The sequence below is a fragment of the Gopherus flavomarginatus genome, chromosome 4, assembly GCF_025201925.1.
Source record: "Gopherus flavomarginatus isolate rGopFla2 chromosome 4, rGopFla2.mat.asm, whole genome shotgun sequence".
NCBI lineage: Eukaryota > Metazoa > Chordata > Testudines > Testudinidae > Gopherus > Gopherus flavomarginatus.
This window is the reverse complement of record NC_066620.1, coordinates 98595548-98620604: the sequence shown is the minus strand read 5'-3', so window position 1 is coordinate 98620604 and position 25057 is coordinate 98595548. Positions and strand designations below refer to the sequence as shown.

At 42.3% G+C, this 25057-nt stretch overlaps 1 protein-coding gene across 1 annotated transcript in view; it reads left to right on the top strand.

Moving 5' to 3' along the window:
• TIAM2 (TIAM Rac1 associated GEF 2) overlaps positions 1-25057 on the top strand; it is a 126330-nt gene that overhangs the window by 52954 nt on the left and 48319 nt on the right. The window contains exon 13 of the mRNA XM_050949637.1: positions 1047-1307. Coding sequence (XP_050805594.1) covers positions 1047-1307 — 261 coding nt within the window. The remainder of the gene's footprint in view (positions 1-1046; positions 1308-25057) is intronic.

Below are 25057 nucleotides of genomic sequence, written 5' to 3'. Positions count from 1 at the left end.
TGAAAATGGTTCTTTGCTTCTACTACCCTTGGTCTTCTTGCTTGATCACCATGTATAGCAGATGATGCTAGGTAAGATAATTTACGTGAAGTGGTTGAGGAACCCTTCTAATGAGAAGTGAAGTAAAAAAAGTGCTTTTTTACACTTGGGGCAAAATCTGCTACCAGCACCCACACTAAATGTTGGGATCTGTACAGGGACAGAAGAGAGAAATTCTCCATCTCACGTGGTGGAACCTCCATGACTGAACTAACCTCCATGGCTCTTAGCTTCCCATTTGCCTGCAACAAGCAGTGATATGCAAAAGGCTGGCTCCTAAAGAACTACCTTGTACATTACATTGCAGGGTACCACTGAAGTTCTCTACTTTTATGGTGCTCATGGATTTATGTCTCCTCATCAGCCTCTTAAGATATCACCTTCCCCTCCACACTGCTGAACTGCATTAATTCTGCTGTGTTTGGGACCATCTGCAAAGGAAGGGGAGAAATGTTCCCTTAGTCATCTGGAGTGCAGTGGCCAACTGGTTGTTGCTGATCCTAAAATGTACAAGTTGCCACTATTTGGATCTAACTGAACTCTCCCATAAAAACCTCACTTGTTAGATTTCCCTGTTGTAATTTTTGCAAGAATGAACAAATCAGCCTGATAAAGCTCCTTGTGTTTCCTGAACTGAGATCCTAAAATAAGAGTTATTTTGCCTATAGGCTTTTCAGGATGCTGAGAGCCACCTTAAAACGAACTCTCATGGTCTGAGAGGCTGTGTGATTCTTCTGTCATACGCTTTTCTAAAGCTGCATGTCAGAGCGTCCTGCTTTAGCCTTTGAGTAGAAACAGCCATGTCATAGGTGGCAAAACAAATAGCCAATCCTGCAGTCATGGCGCACGTACAAAACTCCCTCTGACTTCAGTGGGATAGCTGCAGGATTAGGTCATTTGTATAAATAAATATATATAATCAAAATGCAATATAATTTATTTTGTAGCCCTGTTCATCAGCACTCCAGAATTCCCTTCTTATTTTCTTTCGTTTCTCATTCTCCTAGGGCTGAGAGTGGGCAATGAAATCTTGATGATAAACGGAGAGGCTGTGTGTGATCTTGACCTCAGGCAGATGGAATTATTGTTTTCCGAGAGAAGTGTCACGCTCACAGTGAGAGCAAGTCATTATGGCCCTAAGGGAGCATTATGTACATCGTGGTCAGATGGCGATACTTCCAGGGACCTGAAAAACTTGTTACCCCCTCCTAACCAGTCACAGCTCCTGGAAGAATTTCTGGATAATTTCAAAAAGAACACTGCAAATGGTGAGGAGATGATGATGATTGTATTACTTTTTCTCTCTCCAGCCAGTTATTTTAAAACTAGTTTCTTTTTTTTAATCCATTTAAAAGAAATTATCCTCATGCTGCAAGAGAAAAATCCAGATATAAACTATGTAAAAATCCATTTGTTTCATGCATTTCTGTAATTATAGTGATTTCCTGAGAGTAGCAATGAAACAGAAAATGATCATTTCTGCAGGAAAATTATGTTCTTTTAACCTGTTCCACTGAATCATCCCAGTAATGCTAAGTACTCTGTTTTGCAATGTCAGGGCTACCCATTATAACCATAGGTGAGCATCAGAAGTTGAAATGGTGTCGCTTTTAGCGGCAGGAGTTTTGCTGTATGTTTTAATATACTTCATTTGCGCAACTTACTATGTACATTTAGGGCACTATGAAAATAATAACAATAATCAGCTGAAAATGGAGACATTTTACAGCAGCCTTCCTCACCAATCAGTGTTTTCTTTAATGCATTCCAGTAGAATTCAGGTATCCACTTGATATAAATGTATCTTTTACCTTGACACACTTTTAATGTGATTCTCCAGCTACCTTCTCTTTGAATTCCTCAATCTTATTGTCATACTAACTATCAGATATATGAACTATGCTAAATGTATGGGGTGAGGGTGAGATTGTAGCTGTACTCTGCATGGGTCAACAAGAAGGGGAGGATGCAAAGATCTAGGACTGCTCCTGGCTAGCATCAGGGACACCCATAAATGGACAGGAAGGAGATGAGTGTATGATCCTGTTTTCCACCATATCAGCTAGTAGTAGGCAGCTCATACATGCTGCACACCCTCAAGGACTGTAGCATTGGGCACTCTCCTTGGGTCTGAACCAGTGCCTATAGAAGTCAATGGGAGCCTTTCCATTGATTCACTGGGAGCTTGATCATGCCCCTGGAGAACTGTTGAGCTCTGTCAAGCATTTTCTTCCCCCCACCCCCATTGTCCGTGGTAGGCCAATGCCAGTTTTACCCATCATCTCATGGACTTTTTTGTCTAAATAGAAGTGAGTGGGGACTGCAGGACTTGGCATTTTGTGAACTGAAACATTCTGTCAAATGCCACATCACAAACAAGCAGCATAAACGCCACTGTGTTTGAGACTGCTCTGCTGTGTTGGAGAAATGTGTTTTGTGATGTCAACATGTTTTTAAGCAGCAAAGAATCCTGTGGCACCTTATAGACTAACAGACGTTTTGGAGCATGAGCTTTCGTGGGTGAATACCCACTTCTTCAGATGCATGTGGTGGAAATTTCCAGGGGCAGTATATATATGCTAGCAAGCAAGCTAGAGATAACGAGGTCAGTTCAATCAGGGAGGATGAGGCCCTGTACTAGCAGTTGAGGTGTGAAAACCAAGAGAGGAGAAACTGGTTCTGTAGTTGGCAAGCCATTCGCAGTCTTTGTTCAATCCTGAGCTGATGGTGTCAAATTTGCAGATGAACTGAAACTCAGGAGTTTCTCTTTGAAGTCTGCACAAATTCAGAGAGATATCATCTTCCTTTCCAAATGCAAACGGATGGACATCATACCAAATGGACTAAAGGTAAAAAATCCACTGCTATCTACATACTACACAGACCACAGTGAGAGATTATGCCATACTCTATCAAAAAAACTGAGGAACCACCTGATCAGCATCCTATACAGCAAACAGGAAAACATCAAAAAAGAGCTCTCCAACCTGGAGACTCTCATTAATAACCAAACTTCTATACAAACGGACTTCACTAGAATAAGACAGGAGATCTACATTACTCACTTCACCTCTCTACAAAGGAAAAAGGAATGTAAGCTGTCTAAACTCCTACCTGCCACATGGGGCCACAACCGTGGTACCCCTAACCCACCCAGCAATATCGTCAATCTATCCAACTACACACTCAGCCCAGAAGAAAAGTCTGTCCTATCTCGGGGACTCTCTTTCTGCCCTGCCACCCCCACCAACATGATACAGTTCTGTGGCGATCTGGAAGCCTACTTTCGCCGTCTCCGACTCAAAGAATACTTCCAGGACAACACTGAACAGTGCACTGATACACAGGTGCCCCTCCCACCAACAGCACAAGAAGAAGAACTCCACATGGACTCCTCCTGAGGGTCGAAATGACAGTCTGGACCTATACATTGAATGCTTCCGCCGGCGTGCACAGGCAGAAATCGTGGAACAACAACATCGCTTGCCTCACAACCTAAGTCGTACAGAACGCAATGCCATCCACAGCCTCAGAAACCACCCTGACATTATCATCAAAGAGGCTGATAAAGGAGGTGCCGTTGTCATCATGAACAGGTCTGACTACCAAAAGGAGGCCGCCAGACAACTCTCCAATACCAAATTCTACAGGCCACTTCCCTCGGATCCCACTGAGGAATACACTAAAACTACAGCATCTACTCAGGACACTCCCCACACTAACACCAGAAGAAATCAACATACCCCTAGAGCCCCGACCAGGGTTATTCTATCTACTACCCAAGATCCACAAACCCGGAAATCCTGGACGCCCCATTATCTCGGGCATTGGCACTCTCACTGAAGGACTGTCTGGATATATGGACTCTCTACTCAGACCCTATGCCACCAGCACTCCCAGCTATCTCCGTGACACCACTGATTTCCTGAGGAAACTACAATGCATTGGTCACCTCCCAGAAAACACCATCCTAGCCACCATGGATGTAGAGGCTCTCTACACAAACATCCCACACACAGATGGAATACAAGCTGTCAGGAACAGTATCCCTGATGATGCCACAGCACAACTGGCTGCTGAGCTCTGTGCCTTTATACTTACACACAACTTTTTCAAATTTGATGACAATATATATCTCCAGATCAGTGGCACTGCTATTGGCACCCGCATGGCCCCACAATATGCCAATATCTTTATGGCCGACCTGGAACAACACTTCCTCAGCTCTCGTCCACTCATGCCCCTTCTCTACCTACACTACATTGATGACATCTTCATCATCTGGACCCATGGGAAGGAGACTCTGGAAAAATTCCACCACGATTTCAACAGCTTCCACCCCACCATCAACCTCAGTCTGGACCAATCTACACGGGAGGTCCACTTTCTTGACACCACGGTGCAAATAAGTGATGGTCACATTAACACCACCCTATATCAAAAACCTACCGACCGCTATGCCTACCTTCATGCCTCCAGCTTCCATCCCGGGCACATCACACGATCCATTGTCCACAGCCAAGCACTGAGGTACAACCGCATCTGCTCTAACCCTTCAGACAGAGACCAACACCTACAAAATCTCCACCAAGCATTCTCAAAACTACAATACCCGCACGAGGAAATAAGGAAACAGATCAACAGAGCCAGACGTGTACCCAGAAGCCTCCTACTGCAAGACAAACCCAAGAAAGAAACCAACAGGACTCCACTGGCCATCACATACAGCCCCCAGCTAAAACCCCTCCAACGCATCATCAAGAATCTACATCATGCATCTGAGGAAGTGGGTATTCACCCACGAAAGCTCATGCTCCAAAACGTCTGTTAGTCTATAAGGTGCCACAGGATTCTTTGCTGCTTTTAAAGAATCTACAATCCATCCTGGACAATGATCCCACACTTTCGCAGGCCTTGGGTGGCAGGCCAGTCCTTGCCCACAGACAACCTGCCAACCTGAAACATATTCTCACCAGTAACTGCACACCGCACCATAATAACTCTAGCTCAGGAACCAATCCATGCAACAAACCTCGATGCCAACTCTGCCCACATATCTACACCAGCGACACCATCACAGGACCTAACCAGATCAGCCACACCATCACTGGTTCATTCACCTGCACATCCACCAATGTAATATACGCCATCATATGCCAGCAATGCCCCTTTGCTATGTACATCGGCCAAACTGGACAGTCTCTACGGAAAAGGATAAATGAACACAAATCAGACATTAGGAATGGCAATATACAAAAACCTGTAGGACAGCACTTCAACCTCCCTGGCCACACTATTGCAGACCTTAAGGTGGCCATCCTGCAGCAAAAAAACTTCAGGACCAGACTTCAAAGAGAAACTACTGAGCTTCAGTTCATCTGCAAATTTGACACCATCAGCTCAGGATTGAACAAAGACTGCGAATGGCTTGCCAATTACAGAACCAGTTTCTCCTCTCTTGGTTTTCACACCTCAACTGCTAGAACAGGGCCTCATCCTCCCTGATTGAACTGACCTCGTTATCTCTAGCTTGCTTGCTAGCATATATATACTGCCCCTGGAAATTTCCACCACATGCATCTGAAGAAGTGGGTATTCACCCACGAAAGCTCATGCTCCAAAACGTCTGTTAGTCTATAAGGTGCCACAGGATTCTTTGCTGCTTTTACAGATCCAGACTAACACGGCTACCCCTCTGATACTTAACATGTTTTTAAGATATTGCTTGAAATATAAAGTGTTTTGGGGGCATTTTCTCCCCTGGAAAATTGTGTGTATAAGACATAAGCAGATTTAACTCACTGTATCATGAATGGTGGAGGGGAGAGGGGAAAGTGCAATTCCCTCTTTATACCTCTGGAGGATGCTATTAAAATTCCACAGGAAACCTAGATCAGGTTCATTGCTGCATGAGGGAGAAATTGTGGTGGCAAGTGTTTTCTGATCTTTAATCTTGTCATGATTTAAAAAAAGAATAAAATCTCACAAGGGAGAAGTTGATAGGATTGATTCAATTATAAAGTAACTTTATTAGGTCATCTTTGAAATTAAAAAAAAAAAATCTGATTACAAGATTTGTGATACCGTCAGTAGCATCTCTCTCAGGGGCTGTAGTTCAATTTAAAACACCATTAAATTGACTACTGGCATATAAAAGTGTCATAAAACAAAAATTATGATGGAACTAATTAATTAGTTATATTAGAGCCATCACTCTGCTTGTTGGTTTGATATTACAGGCCAGCATTACCTGGAATATTCGGTATAATAAACATATGTGTCCATTCACCAGATTCATTATTTCTGAGAGATAAATTTGCAACTTCTGTTAATCTCCAGATATTCATTATAACAAGATATTGCTAGAGTATGTTTCATACTCTAGACACTAAAATTTATATACTTATCTGATTAAGAAAGCAGTTAAGTCAGACTTGTTTACCTTGAAATGGGGGTGGATGGGGGGGAGAAGGGGAAATGGTTCTAACTCAAGCTCTGTGAGAGTGTCTGTCATCTAATTCAGTTCATGTGGAAACAAAAGAAAGTGGCACTAATTTGACTTAATAGTTAATCTTAATGGGTTTCATCCTTGTATTCTCTTTTTTATTTAAAAATAACTTGGGTGTAATAGTCTGAACCCAGGCTTGGGTGCTGGAGACTCCTTTATAGTATCGAGGCACCAAAAATCAGAAGCCACATTGGAAAATTGTGGTCTAAGTGACTCAATTACTATCACTCAGGGTAACAGTATCAGAGCCAGAGTTAAAACCAAGGAAATGTGGGAGGCAGTGCTTAGGTAGGTAGGGGGTCTGACCTGCGAGTTCAGGTGTGTAGGCGCCTCACCACCTACACTCCTATTTATACCCGTGTTAGCTGGGTATGCAGTGCCTATCCTCTACACACTGCTGTAAGTGTAGACCTATCTTTAGTCATGCTGGGTATCAATATCTGGCCTATAATGAAGCAGAAGTTACTATAAAGTAATCTTTTGAAAAACACTAACTTCGTATGGCTTTAGTGATAAGGGTTTGTCTGAGTTTGCATTTATATGCTTATAACTCCTTAGTGTCTTTATGATGAATGCAGTTTCCTACCTAATCCCTTGCATTGCAGACATGACATTTTTCCTTATGTCAAAATCTGGCAACGCTTAGCAAAGAGAAAGGAAGAGAAGTGATTGGTTTTCCACTGCTAAAAAATAGCCATTGGGCGTTTAGTTTTCGATAAGAGTGATTTGTTTCCTTCAGGAGACCAGAACTGGGCTTTGGCAGTGTGTACAGCCTCTCTGATCCTATAATCTGACTTTCCATGTGGCAGCATGCACTTGCTGCTGAGCCACCTGTTTATATTGGAAAAGAAATAAAATGAAACACTTGAAAACCCAATTAGGTGAGCAACTAAATTTGCACCTAGCTCTCTGTCCTAAGGAAGTTAAATAAATATTTGTGAAGAGGTAATAAAAATGAGGAAATTAGGATGGAAATTTTTCCTATCTTTGAAAATACAAACTTTCTCCATTTCAACATGGTGTAGATGTTGGAAAAATAAACAGCAGAGTTAATGACAAGAATTGAATACTATGTATGCTAGTGTTCAATGTGTCTGTTTTTGTAATTTATGAATCTTCTGCTGATATCTGAAGTATGAGCTACAAACAGAGGTTGATTTGAATAGCTTTAAATCCCTATTGCACAGCAGTTTTCAGGAAATGATTATTTGTTGCAGTATCTCAAGATCTCCATTGCCTCAAATTCAAGTTTGCCATACAGACACTCAGATAACAAGGTGTAGCATAAATGCCTAGACTAGGGTGACCAGAAAGCAAGTATGAAAAATTTGGACCGGGATTGAAGGGTAATAGGCACCTATATAAGACAGAATCCTGAATATAGGGACTGTTCCTATAAAATTGGGACATCTGTTCACCCTTGCCTAGACAGATAAATACCTTCAGGAGGGTTGTCCCCCTCTTGACTTCTTCAGAGGCGAATTATTCTTCTCTAATAAAGATCAGGTAGCCCTGCTGCTATTGAACTTCCATCAGAAAGATCATTTGAGTCCAGTTCATGGGTGTTTGGGAGGAAATGGGGAAAACTCAGAATGATTGACATCTCAACTTTATTCATATCATAGGGGGATAAACCATGGCTATCTAGTAACCTTTACAGAAACCCTTACAGAAACTTCAACTGATCCAAAGCATTTCTCATTCTCAAAGTCTTATATGTCTCACATTATAACAGCATTGAGAAAAAGAGTTGGAAGAACTTCAAGCTGGTAAACTCATTGCTTCCGGTAGCAGACCCTGACTGAAGCACTGGCTTTTGCCAGTTTCACAGCAGCCCACGTCTCTTTCTGTCTCCTTCCATCTGTTGATTCAAATCTTTCATTAAATATGTGAAATATTTCTCACTTACACTGATGGCGTTTTGTAAAATACTCCCTTGAGGTGAAAATATATAAAATTACCCCAAAGTTAACATTCACATAATGTAGTTCTTCCTGAAGAAATTACCTTGCTCCAGTGTCTTTGGTTTGTGGTGTTTATTCTTTGAGTATTGTCTCTATGGGTGCTTCATTGTAGGTCTACCTGCATCCCTGCGCTGCTGATCAGAGAACTTTGGTAGCAATGTCTGTTGGGCCCACACATGCTCTGTCTCCTCGGGCTGTGCCACGAGGCTAGCCAGCGCACATGGGCTAACCATCCTCAGCTCATTCTCGACCACTTTTGGCGAGAGAAGGAGCCATTAGCAGTCTGTTAAGACTATCATCTTAATTTTCTCACCTATAATTACTTAGTCTCCTAGTTGTAGAATAGTATTTCTAGCTGTAGTTTCCCCCCTTTCTTTATTTTACCCTTAAAAATTAAAAAAAAGTGCCTCTTGAATTCTGAGCCTTGCCCAAGAACTTTAGAGGCACACTCACTTTGGAGCCACCTCAAGATTTAGAGGAACAGGAAGCCGGTACTGAGGAGAAAGAGACTCCGAAGACCACATCATCCTCCTGCTCCTCTTCAGATGAAGCCATCATGCCTTCTCCACCATCTTTGGTGGATGACTTTGATCTCTTTCAGGGACTGGCAAAGAGAGTGGCAGATACTCTCCAGGTTCATTGAAGGAAGTCTGTAAAACCTACCATCAACTCCTTGATATCCTCTATTCTTCAGCCTCCTCAAAGATTGCCCTTCCAATTAATGAGGTCATTTTAGACCTAGCAAACACTGTGTGGCAAACCCTGACATCAGTGGCCCTAACCTGCAAGCAGCCGGACAAAAAATACCATGTCCCCACTAAGGAATCTGAATTCCTATTCTCCCACCCACCACCCAACTCCATGGTGGTGGATGCTGTCAACTCGTGCAGCCAACACCACCTGTCAAGGGCTTCTCACTCTGACAGAGACTGCAAGCTCCTTGGTATGTTAGGCAGAAAAGCATATTCCTCAGCCACTCTACAGTTTCATATCACTAACTACCAGGCCTTCATGGCAAAATACAATTACATAAATTACTCAAAGTTGAATGACTTTATTGAAAAGATGCTAGAAATGCATCATGACTCATTCAAGGCCATTATCCAGGAGGGCCAGTTAGTGGCAAAGACATCACTGCAATCTGCCCTTGATTCAGCCGACATGGCAGCTAGGTCTGTCTCCACGGCTGTGGTGATGCGCTGAGCATCATGGCTTCATTTGCTGGGATTCCCAAAAGAGGTACAGTCCATGGATGAGGACCTTCCCTTTGAGGGCATAAAGTTCTTTGCCAAGAAAACTGATTCCTCCCTTCACACCCTGAAAAATTCAAGGGCTACACTCTGGTCACTGGGTATCTATACACCAGGACAGAAGAGATGATTTAGTCCCCAGTTCCAGCATAGATCATGTGTCTCAGTACCAGCCTCCGCGCTGCAAAGAAAGAAAGGAAAATTCCGTAAATGAAAACCATCTGGCACACAATCTTCATCCCAGCCTAAACCCCACTTTGATGGGCAGGTCAAGGCACTCTTAGACCACTCCCTCCTCCAAATGTCACAGCTGACCATTGTTCCACCCCCTTTTGGCCACCACTGGCAGTGTTCCGCAGTACCTGGGAACGCACAAGATAAGACCAATGGATCTTGGAGATTGTCCAAACTGAATACTCCATTCAGTTTGCCTCCCTACCCCCTCCACAGCACCCTTCTCCATCCATCTTCAGGGACCTTCCTCATGAGAGTTTACTACTACATGAGATAGAGCACCTTCTCCAGCTAGGCACCATAGAACCAATATCTCAACATCTATGAGGCAAGGGGTTCTACTCTCATTATTTCCTGATATCCCAAAAGAAGGGAGGTTGGAGACCCATACTAGACCTCAGCGCTCTCAACAAGTTTTGTCAAGGCTCAACAATTCAGGATGGTCACCTTATCGACGATCATTCCAGCACTGGAACAGAGAAACTGGTTTTCAGCCCTCTACCTCCAGGACCTCCTATATTCAGATCTCGATCTTACCAGCTTACAGATGATTTCTCAGATTCACTCTGGGACACAACCACCACCAATACAGGGTGCTCCCCTTTGGGCTATTAGCAGCAAAGAATCCTGTGGCACCTTATAGATTAACAGACGTTTTGGAGCATGAGCTTTCGTGAGTGAATACCCACTTCTTCAGGGCTATTATTGGCCCCGAGGGTATTTTCCAAGGGTCTCTCAGCAGTGGCCACTCATTTACGCTCTCAAGAGATAATGATTTACCCATACCTGGACGATGGTCTCCTCAGAGCCCGATCTCTCTGGGAGGCTCACCAAGTCACTGACACTACAATACAAGAAGTCCACTCCCATTCCAGTTCAATGCCAGGAATTCGTAGGGGCCGATCTCAATGCATTACAGGCCAAAGCCCTCTTATGTCCACACAGGTTCCTGTCTTTAGTCACACTCATAGACACCATCCCAAGCAGCTTACAGATACTGGCCAGGCTTTGCCCCTAGCTCTTGGGACATACGGCAGTGGGTGTGGCAGTGATACTTCATGCTAGGCTCCACATACAATGTCTCCAAATATGGTTTGGCTCAGTTTATAGACTGAGCATGGAGAAGTTGCACAAACTGCTGTCACTACTCACCACGATGAAAAACTCCTTAAACTGGTGAAAGGTCCCAGATAATGTTTGCAAAGGGATCCCCTTCTCACAGACATCACTGTCCCGCAGGCACCACTACGGCAGCTCCACGGGAGCCACGGGACTAGCGCGCGGGGTGGCGAAATTGCCGTTCGCCTAGGGCGCTCAAACCCCTAGCGCCGGTCCTGCCTATACCCCAACCTGAGGATTCTCCGTCTCAAGGCATGGCACCTGTTTGATTCCAGCACTTAGAAAGCTCCAGTTCGAGAGAGGTACAGGAGGTTCTGTTACACAGCAGAAAGTCCTCGATATGATGCACTTACCTGGAGAAATGGTCCAGGTTTTCAGATTTGGTGCTTGTCCCAACAAATCTCCCCAGCATCCGTGACTCTTCCACATACCTTAGACTATGCTTTAACCCTAAAACAGTCTGGACTATCTCTAAGCTCTCTCAGGGTCCACCTAGTGGTTATTACAGCCTTTTACCAACTTGTAGAAGGGTATTCAGTATTGTCACACCCTACTACAAAAAACATTCCTCAAGGGCATAGTAAACCTCTTCCCTCAGCCTTGACTTCCTGCGCCCCACATAGGATCTGAAAGACTGACTAGGCCCCCTTTCATACCTATCTATGAAAACAGCCAGGAGAATAGGAAAGACAGCAACTCTGATGGTGCATCCTCCCTACATGGTATTTTTTTCCAGACAAAGTTACACTCAGACTGCATCCAAAATTGATCCCTAGGTAACCTCTCACTTCCACATGAATCAGTTAATTCACCTTCCAAACTTCTACCCTAAGTTTCACCAAGACATCAGGGAGGCTATATTGCATACGCTGCTTGTCCAGAGAGTCTTGGCCTTCTACCTGGACAGGAAAAAGACCTTCAGGAAGTCCCCCTAGGCTTTTTTCTCTGGCAAAAAGATCAAAAAGCTCAGCAATATCAGCCCTAAGATTTTCCAGGTGGGACTCGAACTGTATCAGACATTGTTACCAAGTTTGTAATGTGACCCCTCCAGATGTCATTCATATACACTCCACAAGGTCCATCTCCTCATCCATCGCCTTCCTCAGGGATGTCCCTATCTCAGAGATCTGTAACATGGGCATCAGTCCTCACTTTCACAGAACACTATGCAATCAATGGGCACTGCACCTCCGATGTCATCTTCAACAGCACGGTGCTGACATCTGACTCCGAAGTCCAAACTCTCCAGAAGGGGTACTGCTTAAGTGTCACCTACAGTAGAGCATCCATAGGGATCCACATCTCGAAGAATCGTCGTACTGCACAAAGTGAGGTGTTTTTTTGTTTTTGATATCATGAGAATCCCAAGATTCCTTTTAGATTAGGGCCCCACTGTCTGCGGAGGAGTTTAGTTTTCACAAGCATATACATATTGCTGTCGACTGCCTGCCTGCTTCTAAGAGGCATTGGTGGCTTCACACCAGGAGGGAGGCAACTAAGTAGAAAAATGTCCTCTCTTTGGATGACTATATAGAGGAGACAATATAGAGGATCAGTCTTCTTGTCCACTTTAATTCCTTTTCCATATGCTTCATAGACAAGCTTTTCAAATGTGACAGTAAGCATTATGGCCTCTTGTCAGAAAAGCATACAGACTTAATATATGTATCAAATATTCTTTTAGAGAACAATGTGCATTGCACCAGCTGCCCATCCTGAACTTTCTGTAACCAGTTCGCATAGATGTCTTAATTTTGTACCCTTCTAGATGTTGTGTGATAGTTTTAGCCTATGACAATAAGTGGCAGGTAGTACAGGGGGCTAAACTTTAATTCCAAGGAAGTGTATATTCTCATTTGCCTCTCATAAAATGGGGTTAATAGAAGCACTTGTTGCCTAGTGAATAGGCTGTAATGCAGGGGGGTTTTCAGCTCCCAGGAATAGTGGTTTAATGAGTTCCTGCTGGCACTTGACAAACTGTCTTTTAACTTCTTGTTAAATGTGTGCTGTGTACATTAAAAGATTGTTTATACTGTAAATCAGTTCAGGCCTTCAACTCTGAACTTTTCTTTTGTAAGATAACTCTGTTCATTTATAACAACTGCTCTCTGATTTACCCCCAGCAAAGACAATGGGCCAAATTATTAATTTCTGATATAGTGCCGTTCAAGTCAATGGAATTACACTAGGAGTTAATTTGGCCCAATGGGACTGCATGGAGAGTACAGGCCAGTTCTTGGACACTACCAAATCTTGTGTAGTAATAATACAGAATATATGGAGCTGCTTGTAACTATAATGTTACATATATGCAGACATAGGCCAGAATCTTTGCCATAATTTAGGCCTAAACTTTTAAAACATGTCAAGCAGCAGCAGCAGTTCTGTGTTTCATTCAGAGGAGCTGAATATAGGCTGAGTAACTACAGCAGCTTACTTGTCCAGGCTTAACCACATATTCTTGCTAAAATGTGAAGTAACTTCATCTCCTTTGCACTCCCCCCCCCCACCATTTTATATGCTTTATGCCCATACAGAAGCTCCCTGATTTATGTGTAAGTCGGGAACGTATCTCCGACAATTACCCCCCCCCCCCCGCCAAAAAAAAAAGGCTTACGGAACTTTTTCTATAAGTCTGATTTCCATAAGTCGGGTTTGCGTAACCCAGAGAGCGTCTGTAAATTCCTAGCAGAGATATAGTAGATCATGCTATAATATTTGATAGAATATCGTTAGAGGGTCATGCACTACCTTTTCACATAGGCCAAGCTCAGTGAGTTACCCAAATTTTTCAGTGCAAATGCCTCTTCAGAATGGATGAAGTCTGTCCCAGATTGCAATCATTAAAACCTTCCAAGCTAGCAACACACCCTCATCTTAGGGCTTGGCTACACTGGAGAGTTGCAGCGCTGGTGATGGGGTTACAGCGCTGCAATTCACTCTGTGTCCACACTTGCAAAGCACAGCCAGCGCTGCAGCTCCCTGGTTGCAGTGCTGGCTGTACACCTGGTCTGCTTGGGGTGTAGCGATTCCAGCGCTGGTGATGCAGCGCTGCTCATCAAGTGTGGCCACCAAAAGCGCTGTTATTGGCCTCCAGGGTATTAGGAGGTATCCCAGAATTCCTGTCCACAACAAACCGGAAGAATGGCTGAACTCCGATCTCCCCGTAGCTACTTAGCTAAAAAACAAACACAGCTGCTCTTTGCTCCAGCGAGTGAGTGAGCGGAGGCAGGGGAATTGCTTTGGAATGTTCACAGCTGTTTGCTTGAGGAGAGAGGGGAGGGGGTAGTCCGTGTTGAGCAGCTGCTTATGTGGTCTGAAGGCTATTTAGGAGTGCATAATTTGCATTTAGTGAATAAGAGACAGGTGGGGGAAAGGTCAAAACTTTTAAAATGATTGAAGGTAGGCACTGTGTATCTTCCAGTCCTTAGAACTTGCAAGGTAGAGAGCTGAGAACAGTGTCAGCTCCAAAAATCCACTCTCTCTGTCTCCCCCACGCTCTCTGTCACACTCCACCCCACCCCCCTCTTTTGAAAAGCACATTGCAGCCACTTAAACGCTGGGATAGCTGCCCACAATGCACCACTCCCAACAGCGCTGCAAATGCTGCAAATGTGGCCACACTGCAGCGTTGGTAGCTGTCAGTGTGGCCACACTGTAGTGCTTTCCCTACACAGCTGTACGAACACAGCTGTAACTCCCAGCGCTGCACATTTCCAAGTGTAGCCATACCCTTAGTTCTCCTTTTAGCCAATGGGCTCTTGATGAGTGTCTATTGTTTCTATGCGTCTCCCTATTCCTGCTGTCTCCCCGCCCCATTCCGAGGGCTGTGTGTGTTCCCCTATTTCCTTCCCTCCTCATCTCAGGATTCCGCAGTCACACAGAGTCCCTGGCATAGAGGATCTCTCCTCTTTTCCCTCCCCCCTTTTTAGTATCTTTCTACCTTCTTAGAGTCAAAGGGATGGGCAGATGGCTGCTGCTCTTTCTCCCCCATCCATTCTATAGACTTTGGGGAAGCAGGATGCATGGAGTAAGGAAGGAATGAAATCTGCTTCATGCTCCTCTCTCTCTCCCCCTCCCCCTGCTGGTTAAGCAACAGCCTCTCTGCTGTGTTAGTTGGGTCTCATAGGAAGAGCAAGGAGCAACCTTTAAGTGCTAAAGCAGCAAAGAATCCTGTGGCACCTTATAGACTAACAGACGTTTTGGAGCATGAGGAAGTGGGTATTCACCCACGAAAGCTCATGCTCCAAAACGTCTGTTAGTCTATAAGGTGCCACAGGATTCTTTGCTGCTTTTACAGATCCAGACTAACACGGCTACCCTCTGATACTTTAAGTGCTAGTGGCTTTTCCAGTTTCCAGTTTTTACCAAAATCAATAGGGTTTTGCCCGTTGTTTCCTAGAATATTCCCAAATTGTTGGAACTGATTGGATGTAGTATTCAAAAGTTACTGTATTACAAAGAGACAAACCAGGAAATGCCATCAAGTTGAGTATAGTGCTTCATTTTGCCTGGCCAGTCAGAAAAAAGTCATTTAAAGCATTCAGTAACAGACCCCTTCAGTTTGAGGAAGTTTTGTTGACTAAGCAGCCAGATGACAATATATTGTAAATAGTTTGGACCATGCTGCCTATTTTAAAATAGAAATGTGATCAGTAAGATATACAGATATAGACAGATACAACTCTTCTTTAACAAAGGTATATCTCACAAGTTATTTGTTTTGTATTAAAGACACCGGTACATCCAAAAGGCATGTTGAGAAGCCAGTCTTTAAGGTAAACCAATCAAAATAGTATAAGACTTAAATGACCATAAGGACTGTGTGGTCTGTGCAACTGCCAACCATAAGATAAAGTTTCACATATGAAGTGATCCTACTAATCTTGTCACTGAGGTGTAGGGAATCATTGTTAAAACAATTACAGAACCAAACAAAGATTATATGGACAAACAATAGGAAAGTGAAGACTACAGTGATAGAACAATACAAAAATAAGGATTTCACATCCTAGCTATTAAAAAGTGAGTTCTTGCCAGACAAGATGCTATCAAACTAAGTTTCCTTTTACATCTTCTAGGCTCTTCCCTTTCTCTGGAGGTAATAGGAATATCAGAACAGAACTGTATTTTTAACCGCCCAATAGCACCTTTATTTCAATGTGAGTAGTTTGGAATGTAAGGATGTGACCATACACTTCCCAGTTTATGACTGCCTCTGCTGCTTAGCTCAAGGCCTGAGCCTGAAAACCAGGCCTCAGACTGTCACAGTAAAAAAGGCCCTTACACAGACAAACAGTGATTTTGATTCTTTCTTTTATACCTCTATAACTCGCTAAGTAATAAGAATATGAAACTACAGACCAGTTAGTTTAACTTCTGTGCCAGGGAAGATAATGGAGCAAGTAATTAAGGAAATCATCTGCAAACACTTAGAAGGTGGTAAGATGATAGGGAATAGCCAGCATGGGTTTGTAAAGAACAAATCGTTTCAAACCAATCTGATAGCTTTCTTTGATAGGATAACGAGCCTTGTGGATAAGGGAGAAGCGGTGGATGTGGTATACCTAGATTTTAGTAAGGCATTTGATACAGTCTCGCATGATATTCTTATCGATAAACTAAAGTAGATAAATACAATTTAGATGGGGCTACTATAAGGTGGGTGCATAACTGGCTGGATAACCGTGCTCAGAGTAGTTATTAATGGTTTCCTGCTGGAAAGGTATAACAAGTGGGGTTCTGCAGGGGTCTGTTTTGGGACCGGCTCTGTTCAATATCTTCATCAACGACTTAGATATTGGCATAGAAAGTACGCTTATTAAATTTGCAGATTATACCAAACTGGGAGGGATTGCAACTGCTTTGGAGTACAGGGTCATCATTCAAAATGTTCTGGACAAATTGGAGAAATGGTCTGAGGTAAACAGGATGAAATTTAACAAAGACAAATGCAAAGTGCTCCACTTAGGAAGGAACAATCAGTTTAACACATACAAAATGGGAAGAGACTGTCCAGGAAGGAGTACGGCAGAAAGGGATTTAGGGGTTATAGTGGACCACAAGCTAAATATGAATCAATAGTGTGATGCTGTTGTAAAAAAAGCAAACATGATTCTGGGATGCATTAACAGGTATGTTGTGAGCAAGACACGAGAATTCATTCTTCCGCTCTACTCTGCACTGGTTAGGCCTCAACTGGAGTATTGTGTCCAGTTCTGGGCACCGCATTTCAAGAAAGATGTGGAGAAATTGGAGAGGGTCCAGAGAAGAGCAACAAGAATGATTAAAGGTCTTGAGAACATGACCTATGAAGGAAGACCTGAAAGAATTGGGTTTGTTTAGTTTGGTAAAGAGAAGACTGAGAGGGCACATGATAGCAGTTTTCAGGTATCTAAAAGGGTGTCATCAGGAGGAGAGAGAAAACTTGTTCACCTTATCCTCTAAGGATAGAACCAGAAGCAATGGGCTTAAACTGCAGCAAGGGAGATTTAGATTGGACGTTAGGAAAAAGTTCCTAACTGTCAAGGTGGTTAAACACTGGAATAAATTGCCTAGAGAGGTTGTGGAATTTCCATCTCTGGAGATATTTAAGAGTAGGTTAGATAAATGTCTGTCAGGGATGATCTAGAAAGTATTTGGTCCTGCCATGAGGGCAGGGGACTGGACTCGATGACCTCTCGAGGTCCCTTCCAGTCCTTGAATCTATGAATCTACCTAAATTCTTAAAGTATAGGCCTTTACAGACAGGCCTGAATATCTATGTCCTAACAATCATCAGGTACTGTTACAGAGGTGTATACAACTGTTTTGTATGATTTCATTAATTGTTACCACATATTGATGATTGCCCAAGTAAATGAATCAAATGACTTCATCTTGCTGCATTAAACAAAGATAGAACCATCAAGGAGTGTGAAAAGACTTTATGTAAAGACTATTCTAACTTGAAAATGGACATTTTTGCAGACAGTTGAACATGCTGGTTTAGAAAAAAGCATGGAGTTATGCAAAGTTGGAACACATTGCAAAGGAGCCACAGAAAATAACTCGCTGAAGTAGGTTGCTGACTGGAGCAAAGCCAGTAGGTGTTCAGAGTATGGGCCAACACATCTTACATAAACTGGCATGACACAAGATGTTTTGCACAAAAATTTTGCAGACACAATGTTGCAAGAAGCCATGATGGACACCTTGTTTTCTCATTGGATGATTAAAAGAGACACTGCTTGTATCCTCGCTATACATTTCAAATCTTCATCAGAAGAAGCCTCAGTTACTTTCTGATTCGTCCTCACTAACTTTGCCAAGAAGAGGAACCAGGCCACGCCACCAACATTAAAAATACAAAATACCCAACATGATCAACATGTTGTTTCCTGAAGCAAAACCATCTGAATGAGAGAGACTGTGAGCAGGACTTTCACCGTCCGGCCTGCAAGAGCACCCTCTGTTTGGTAATAGCTAAAGTCTTGTCGCTAACAAACAGCTCATAAACTCTATCTTTTAAACGCCTATCTAGGGAAACAACTGTGAAATCTGGAAAGAGAATAGAAATACAGTTGTCATAACACCTGGAGTGAATTACCTGAATGAACTTTCAATTTTGAGTAACCAGTCATTGCAATTGTAAAGCTGAGCTAGAGAACTTGCCTTTATGCCAGCTCCAACTGATAAGTAGAGATTGGCTTTTATACATGTATTGTTTACCCAACTGACAGTTTTGTTATGCGAGGCTAAATGCGTCTCAGAAAGTATGTTCCTGACTTAAAACCCGCTGAATGACTCAAATCTCTTACATAAACTTGGTTTAATTTTAGTTGTCTAGAAGTTATGCCAGCTTAATGAGTAATTGAGTGTGTTGAGGGTGGAGAAACTCATTACACTAAGCCTAGTGCTATTTGTATCAGGGGACTTGGCTTCCACATAGCAAAAGTTAGCCGTGAGAAACGCTGACTGTTTCAGAGTTCATCCCGGAAACCACACAGATATTGTGGTCAACAGAACAGATAGCTTGTTAGACAAAAGGAGGAAGAATCTTTGAATTGGCTTGTAAGCTACAGGTTTACCGCTCTTTGAATCTTTGGTTAAAGTAACATGAGAGCCTACTGAATTGAAATTCCAGAGAAATTAGAACATCTTCAAAATCATTATCTGCGTATTATGTTCTGCATGTAATGTGTGATAGTTTTGTGCATCTATAAGTGGAAAAGCTTGGCTGTGAGTATCACCTTGGCATGATAATTTTGGACTGAATTGACAATACTTTGATAATGAAGTAATCTGTCTAATTTCTGAATTCTACTTACAATTGTTTTTGTTGAACTAATGTGAGCGGTTCTATAATTCTATTAGCAGATAAACTTGATAGGGAATTTATAACGATCTACATTTAAGAATCCGTCATTCCATGCTGATAATTGCCCACATAATTTTAAACCTAGGATAAAATTTTGCCTTTGTAAAAAAGGGTTGTAAGAGAGCCTGGAATTAACTGAACTGATTTATTATCTCTTGAAAAAGGTAACATCCCATGTTGAGTTCAGTTTTTGACATTGTGAACCTTATCAACTAACCATGTTTATTTTGGCTTCTGTAATTTTTTATCTGTTTTGAAAGTTATTTTGGCTAGTACAACTCATAAATTTATAATAATTCTCCAGGCAATACTTTAAGAAACTCCTGTCCAAAGAACAATGAAAAACTTAGTTGCAAAGTAACTGGGTTAATTAAATTACTTACCTATTTGTGTTTTTATAACTTCTTCTCCTCATATCTGAGAATTGTTAAATTTTTGCTGAGCTCCTGCAACTTATCTTGAAGTCGAGAGAGCCCAAAGACTCTCAGGCTTTGGCTCTAAGTTAGAAACCTGTTTAGGAGGTGCCTTGTCTGAACTGTGTTTTAAATCTCTTTTCCAAGTTGTTAGTTTACATCATGAGCAGCTATCACTCAGAATAAGTAATTTTCGTATGCTGCATCGTGTACTGACAGGGTACTAGAGTAAGAATTCTTCATATGGAAATAAGGATAATGACTAGTAATATCTTTAATGTTCAGTTTTCTAGGGGAATCTAGGCTTCCCCATCTCTCTCCATTTAGTGCATAACTACTTGTGTTGCAGGTTATGCAGTTTTTCTATCTGGATTGACTTCACAAGAACCTGATCACCCTCTCTTCTGTAGGAGAGGGCCACCTCAGCAGGAGATCTTTCCTTCAGGGAGCAGGATGTGCCCCATGACTCCCACAGATTCTGCTCCCAAACTCAGTGGATCCCCTGGGGTTGACAAAGGATTTGAGTGGCATCCAGATGTAAGCTCTGTGCTTCTGTGTAAAGCACCAGGGCCATCTGCCTCCTGTCTGATTCTGTTGCAGCAAAGGTCCGTTGAAACCTCATTACCAAGAATTACCTAGTCATCACAGTTTCTGGACACATCTCCTTCCCACAAGGGGATTTCCCAGCGCAGAAGAGGTCTTTGAACAGTTAATTCACCCTAAGGCTATGGCTTAGCTGTCTGCTGAATTTTCCACAGGTGTGCTTTGCCTCCCCCCAGAGCCTTGCCTTGTCTTCCCAACTGCAATCACAATTTTCATAGAAGGCTCTCTGGCCCCTAGGCAGGAAGGTGTAGAGATGACTGGCTGCAGGCAGGATGGGAGAAACCATGCAGAATGCCCCCTTCATGAAGATAACTGGGAAAATGATATGGACCAAAGAAGTTAAAGGCCTTATTCTTCAGGCCTGATGTAGACAAAACTCATTCGTTTTAGTGAGTTTTGCTTGCATCAGATCTAAGTATTTTAGTGAATATTTGTTAAACTCAAATATCTTCTTTCAAAACACTAAAAAGTTTCTCTGGTAAATTACTCTATAAGACATTTTTCTGGATCAAACAACACCTTCGCACATCCTTCCATTTAAATGCAGATTCAGGTATGTGACAGGGTTATAATTTGGAAGGAAGGAGGATAAGATACATGCTTTAATCAAAAGTAAATATGCTCTTTTAAGTTCTTGTAATTTTATTGCAAAAGAGTATCTACTGTTGAAAATATGAAATAGTTTTACTTTTCAGTAGAATAAGATGCATTATCAGCCAGGCTGAACTATTTAATTTGAAGTTATGAATTCTGCTTTCCAAGGGAGCATTGTTAGAGTTCATCACATGGATATTTCTGCTCTCCAAGCTATGGTGGAATGCTTCATCTACCACTCCCTGACTCTTTTTCAATAGATATTGAGGCACTAAGTCCACCAAGGCTTTACACCTTCCTGAGATTTGACTAAGGCCATACAGTGACTTTTATCAGAGACTTTGGAAACATACTTTCCAGGCTTCTGGAACCTTGCCTTTCTCTTAGCAGTAACATTTGCTAGACGAATAAGAGGAATTGCTGGCTTTCATAACTGGCGATTCTTGAGAACAACAAAACAAAACAAAAAAAGCTGCTTTCCATATGCCTGAATTAGTGTCTTTACACAAAAAGCAGTTTCTAATTTCCATATTGTGGAAAGTCTGTGTCATAGATCAGGCCACAGAGAGAATGAATGAATCCTATGCTAAATATTGGCTATGTTACAAGTAATGTCTAAAGGATGCACAATCATTCAAGAAACTCATTGAACTGATTGTGTCTTGCACAACAGACTGGGGCTACTAATTCTTAATATATAGTACAATATAATAATTTTGCCAAGTTGCAAATAAAAATGATCTGAAATGTGGGTCCAGCAAGTTTCTGTCCTATGCCTCTAAACAATGCCATTATGTAGACATATTGCCCGGCCGTGTCTCATATGTCTCACAGAAACCAGTTCAGATACTCTGGTGCAGAGCAGCTATTTTGCTTTGTGCTAGCAGCAGAATCTGGGCATAGGGATGGTGTTCCCCGTCACCTCAGGTATCCTGTAGTGGAATAGAGCTCATATAGCAATTATTACACCACTCCCCTTTCACCCTCTCTGCTGAGAGTGTGGGATGCACATTCCAGGCTACGGTATCAGTAGCTTGGGTCTCCTGGCAGCCAGTGTAACTTTAAGCAGCTCACAGGCTGCTCTAATTTATGCCAAGGCAATGGCTGGGCATCCAGCCAGCCTACAGTCGGGGAAGCACAATGACTATCTTTATACTCCTAGTCCCCTCGTGAGTTGTATTGTGAACTATAGCCAACAATCTAAGCCATCATCTATAAGGGTGAGTGTATGTTTCAGTCCCCATGCCTGTTCACACTTTGACTTCTCTGCTGAAACTACTATCGACTGGTACAAATTAGTACCAACTGTGATAATGATTTTACTTGATCTGCTAGGAACTGGACTAGGACCACCATCTCATTTTAGATAGGCCACCAAATTTTCTTCAGGTACTATAGAACTGGACTGGATTCAAATGAGCAAGCATAGTAGCATTTCATGAGGCAACAATTATATTTCTGCGAACAGCCTATCACACTACAGCTAGTTAATGAGATCTGGCTATCTGCCATGGAGGAACTAGAATGAGTTCATTACAATTGTTTCTATCTGTTGCTTGCTGTTGCGTGTAAACTTTTCTAAGGTGTCTAAAGCGTCCATTTTCTTTTCATCCCAGTACAAATCAGGAGAAACTCCAGCGTTAGTTACACCCATGTAAAATCAGTGAAAGAGAACAATCAGGCCCTTTGGTCTTAGTAAGTTTTTTAACTTCTTTAGTCCTAAGTAATGCACAAGTGATGACAGGCTTCAGTGCAAACAAGCAGACTCTCTTAGGGTTTTCCATAACACCTGTCAAGGTAATGTCTAAGTCAGTGATTCTCAAGCCACAGTCCCCGGGCCACTTGCGATCTGATCAACACACCTGACTTCCTCAGGGCCATTTAGGTTGTGTATATATATTGTGCGGATACGGCCCACATAACACAGAGAGAACTACATCTGAAGCCCACAATGGTAAATAGGTTGAGAATCCCTGGTTTAAGTGTTCCTCAGATAAATCGAGTCTTCATGGTGAGGTCCCCAGTTTATTTCATGAGTCTTCTGCTCTTCTCCCTTCCACACTAGATGAGGGTTTGTTTAGGAGTAGGTGTATGTATTTTTGTTTGCTTGTTCTTCACTTCCCCTTCATCCAGCAGGGATGAAGACAGGATTCTTGTTGGAGAGGAGATATAAGAGGAGAAGGGGGACCAAAATTTGCTTAGCTACAAAATCTATTAGCAGAAGGCGCTGAAGATGATTATTATTCTTCAGGAGTGCTTGAAGAGTTAAATAATTTCCTTTAAAAATCTTTTAAGTATTTTATCAATTATGTTTAAGGAGCGTAAGAGCTTGTTAATCTTTTACCAAGTTTGATGAAGACTGTTCTATCTACTCCTTTTCTCTGGGAATGAGTCCTCTGCAGCCCTCCCTTTCAAACAACCCATTTCTCCTATTTATACCCTCCATTACTGAAGAATTTTTCATTGCAGTCACCACATTCTTGCCAGGACTGCCTTTTGAAGTCTATCAGGACTGCTTCTTAACCTGACAGGAGGCTAGTGTGAAGCAATGCAGAGAACCTCTCCCACTCCCCAAAGCTGAGCATGCTGTCTCCACAGCACTCTGAGCCTGTTCGGAGAGTCAGACTGGGTACATCTAATTTTGCTGTGCCATCTGTTCCTTTTTATATGGCGTTTGCTGAAGTTTTTCGCCAATTGGCTATTGTCCATAATAGAGTGGCAGGTTGAAACACGCCGCCTTCTATTACCCCTTGGGATAGGGAGAGGCTTCCCCAGCTACAAGACTCTTGATGTTTGGTAGCACTTGATGTGCTGATGATGTGTTACCAATTTTTCAAATTGTTCAGAAAAATTGAAATTTAACAAGACCTGAAGTTGTGAAAAAAAGATTCTAACAGGCTGATAGTTAGAGACAAGGTTCCCTGTTAGTTACTTGATTCCCTTGATAACTTGCAGTGGGAGGAACAATTTGTAAAAACAGCACTGACTGGAATGCTGTTAAGACTTCTTTGTTAATTAAATGGACAAAGGAGATTTGTGACATTTGCATTGGTTGATGGTTTCTTTGTGGTAGATGAAGTCGCTTGCGGGATGGCTGATGTTGACAAATTCAAGTTGATTTCCTTTGGTTTCCTGACTAGGAATGTAGCATAAGAATGTTGCTGTCTCAGATGTCTGCATGGGATACGTTTCCATTGTATCTTAATTCACAATCTTTTGAATAACTTCCATATTGATTTGTGCATATATAACTGCAGAGATGCAAGGACTGAGATTTCCTTACATGTGTGGTATTCTTGGACACTCCATGTGTATTTGCCTTTTTCAGTGCACAGATGGGATAGTCAATATCTGCCCTGATTGAATTGAATAATTAACAGTAAATAGCTGATTTAGGAAGCATATTTTCTTTTCAATTCTAGTGGTGGTTACGTTATCATTTCTCTTGAATGATGGTGAGTCATGAATCTGCCTGCCAGCTTGACAAAACATAGTATAAGTAATATAATTAGGAAGGGAGCTTATCAAAACATTTGTGCACATTGGGCCAAATCCCAAGATGTGCTGAGCACCTATAGCTCCCCTTGGAGTTGTTGGTAATTATGGGTGCTGAGAGCTGCTCAGTACAAATTTTAGGTTGCATAGTTTGTGTTTCATTGTTTACTTCAGGTTCCATTTGATAGCTTGAATATTAAAACTCTTCTCATCTGTAAATGTGACATTCTCCAAGATAATTTTCTTTTATTTTGGGGGTCAGGCGGGAGGGGTGTGTGCATGTTGACTGATGTGACTCTTGATGTTTGGTAGCACTTGATGTGCTGACGATGAGTGTTACCAATTTTTCAAATTGTTCAGAAAAATTGTGTGACATGGTGACTGATGTTCTTCTGCTTATCTGATTTTTGGGACCAGTTCTGATGACACACAGGAGCACAATCAAAGGATATTTTGCTTTCATCACAAAAGGAAGAAAT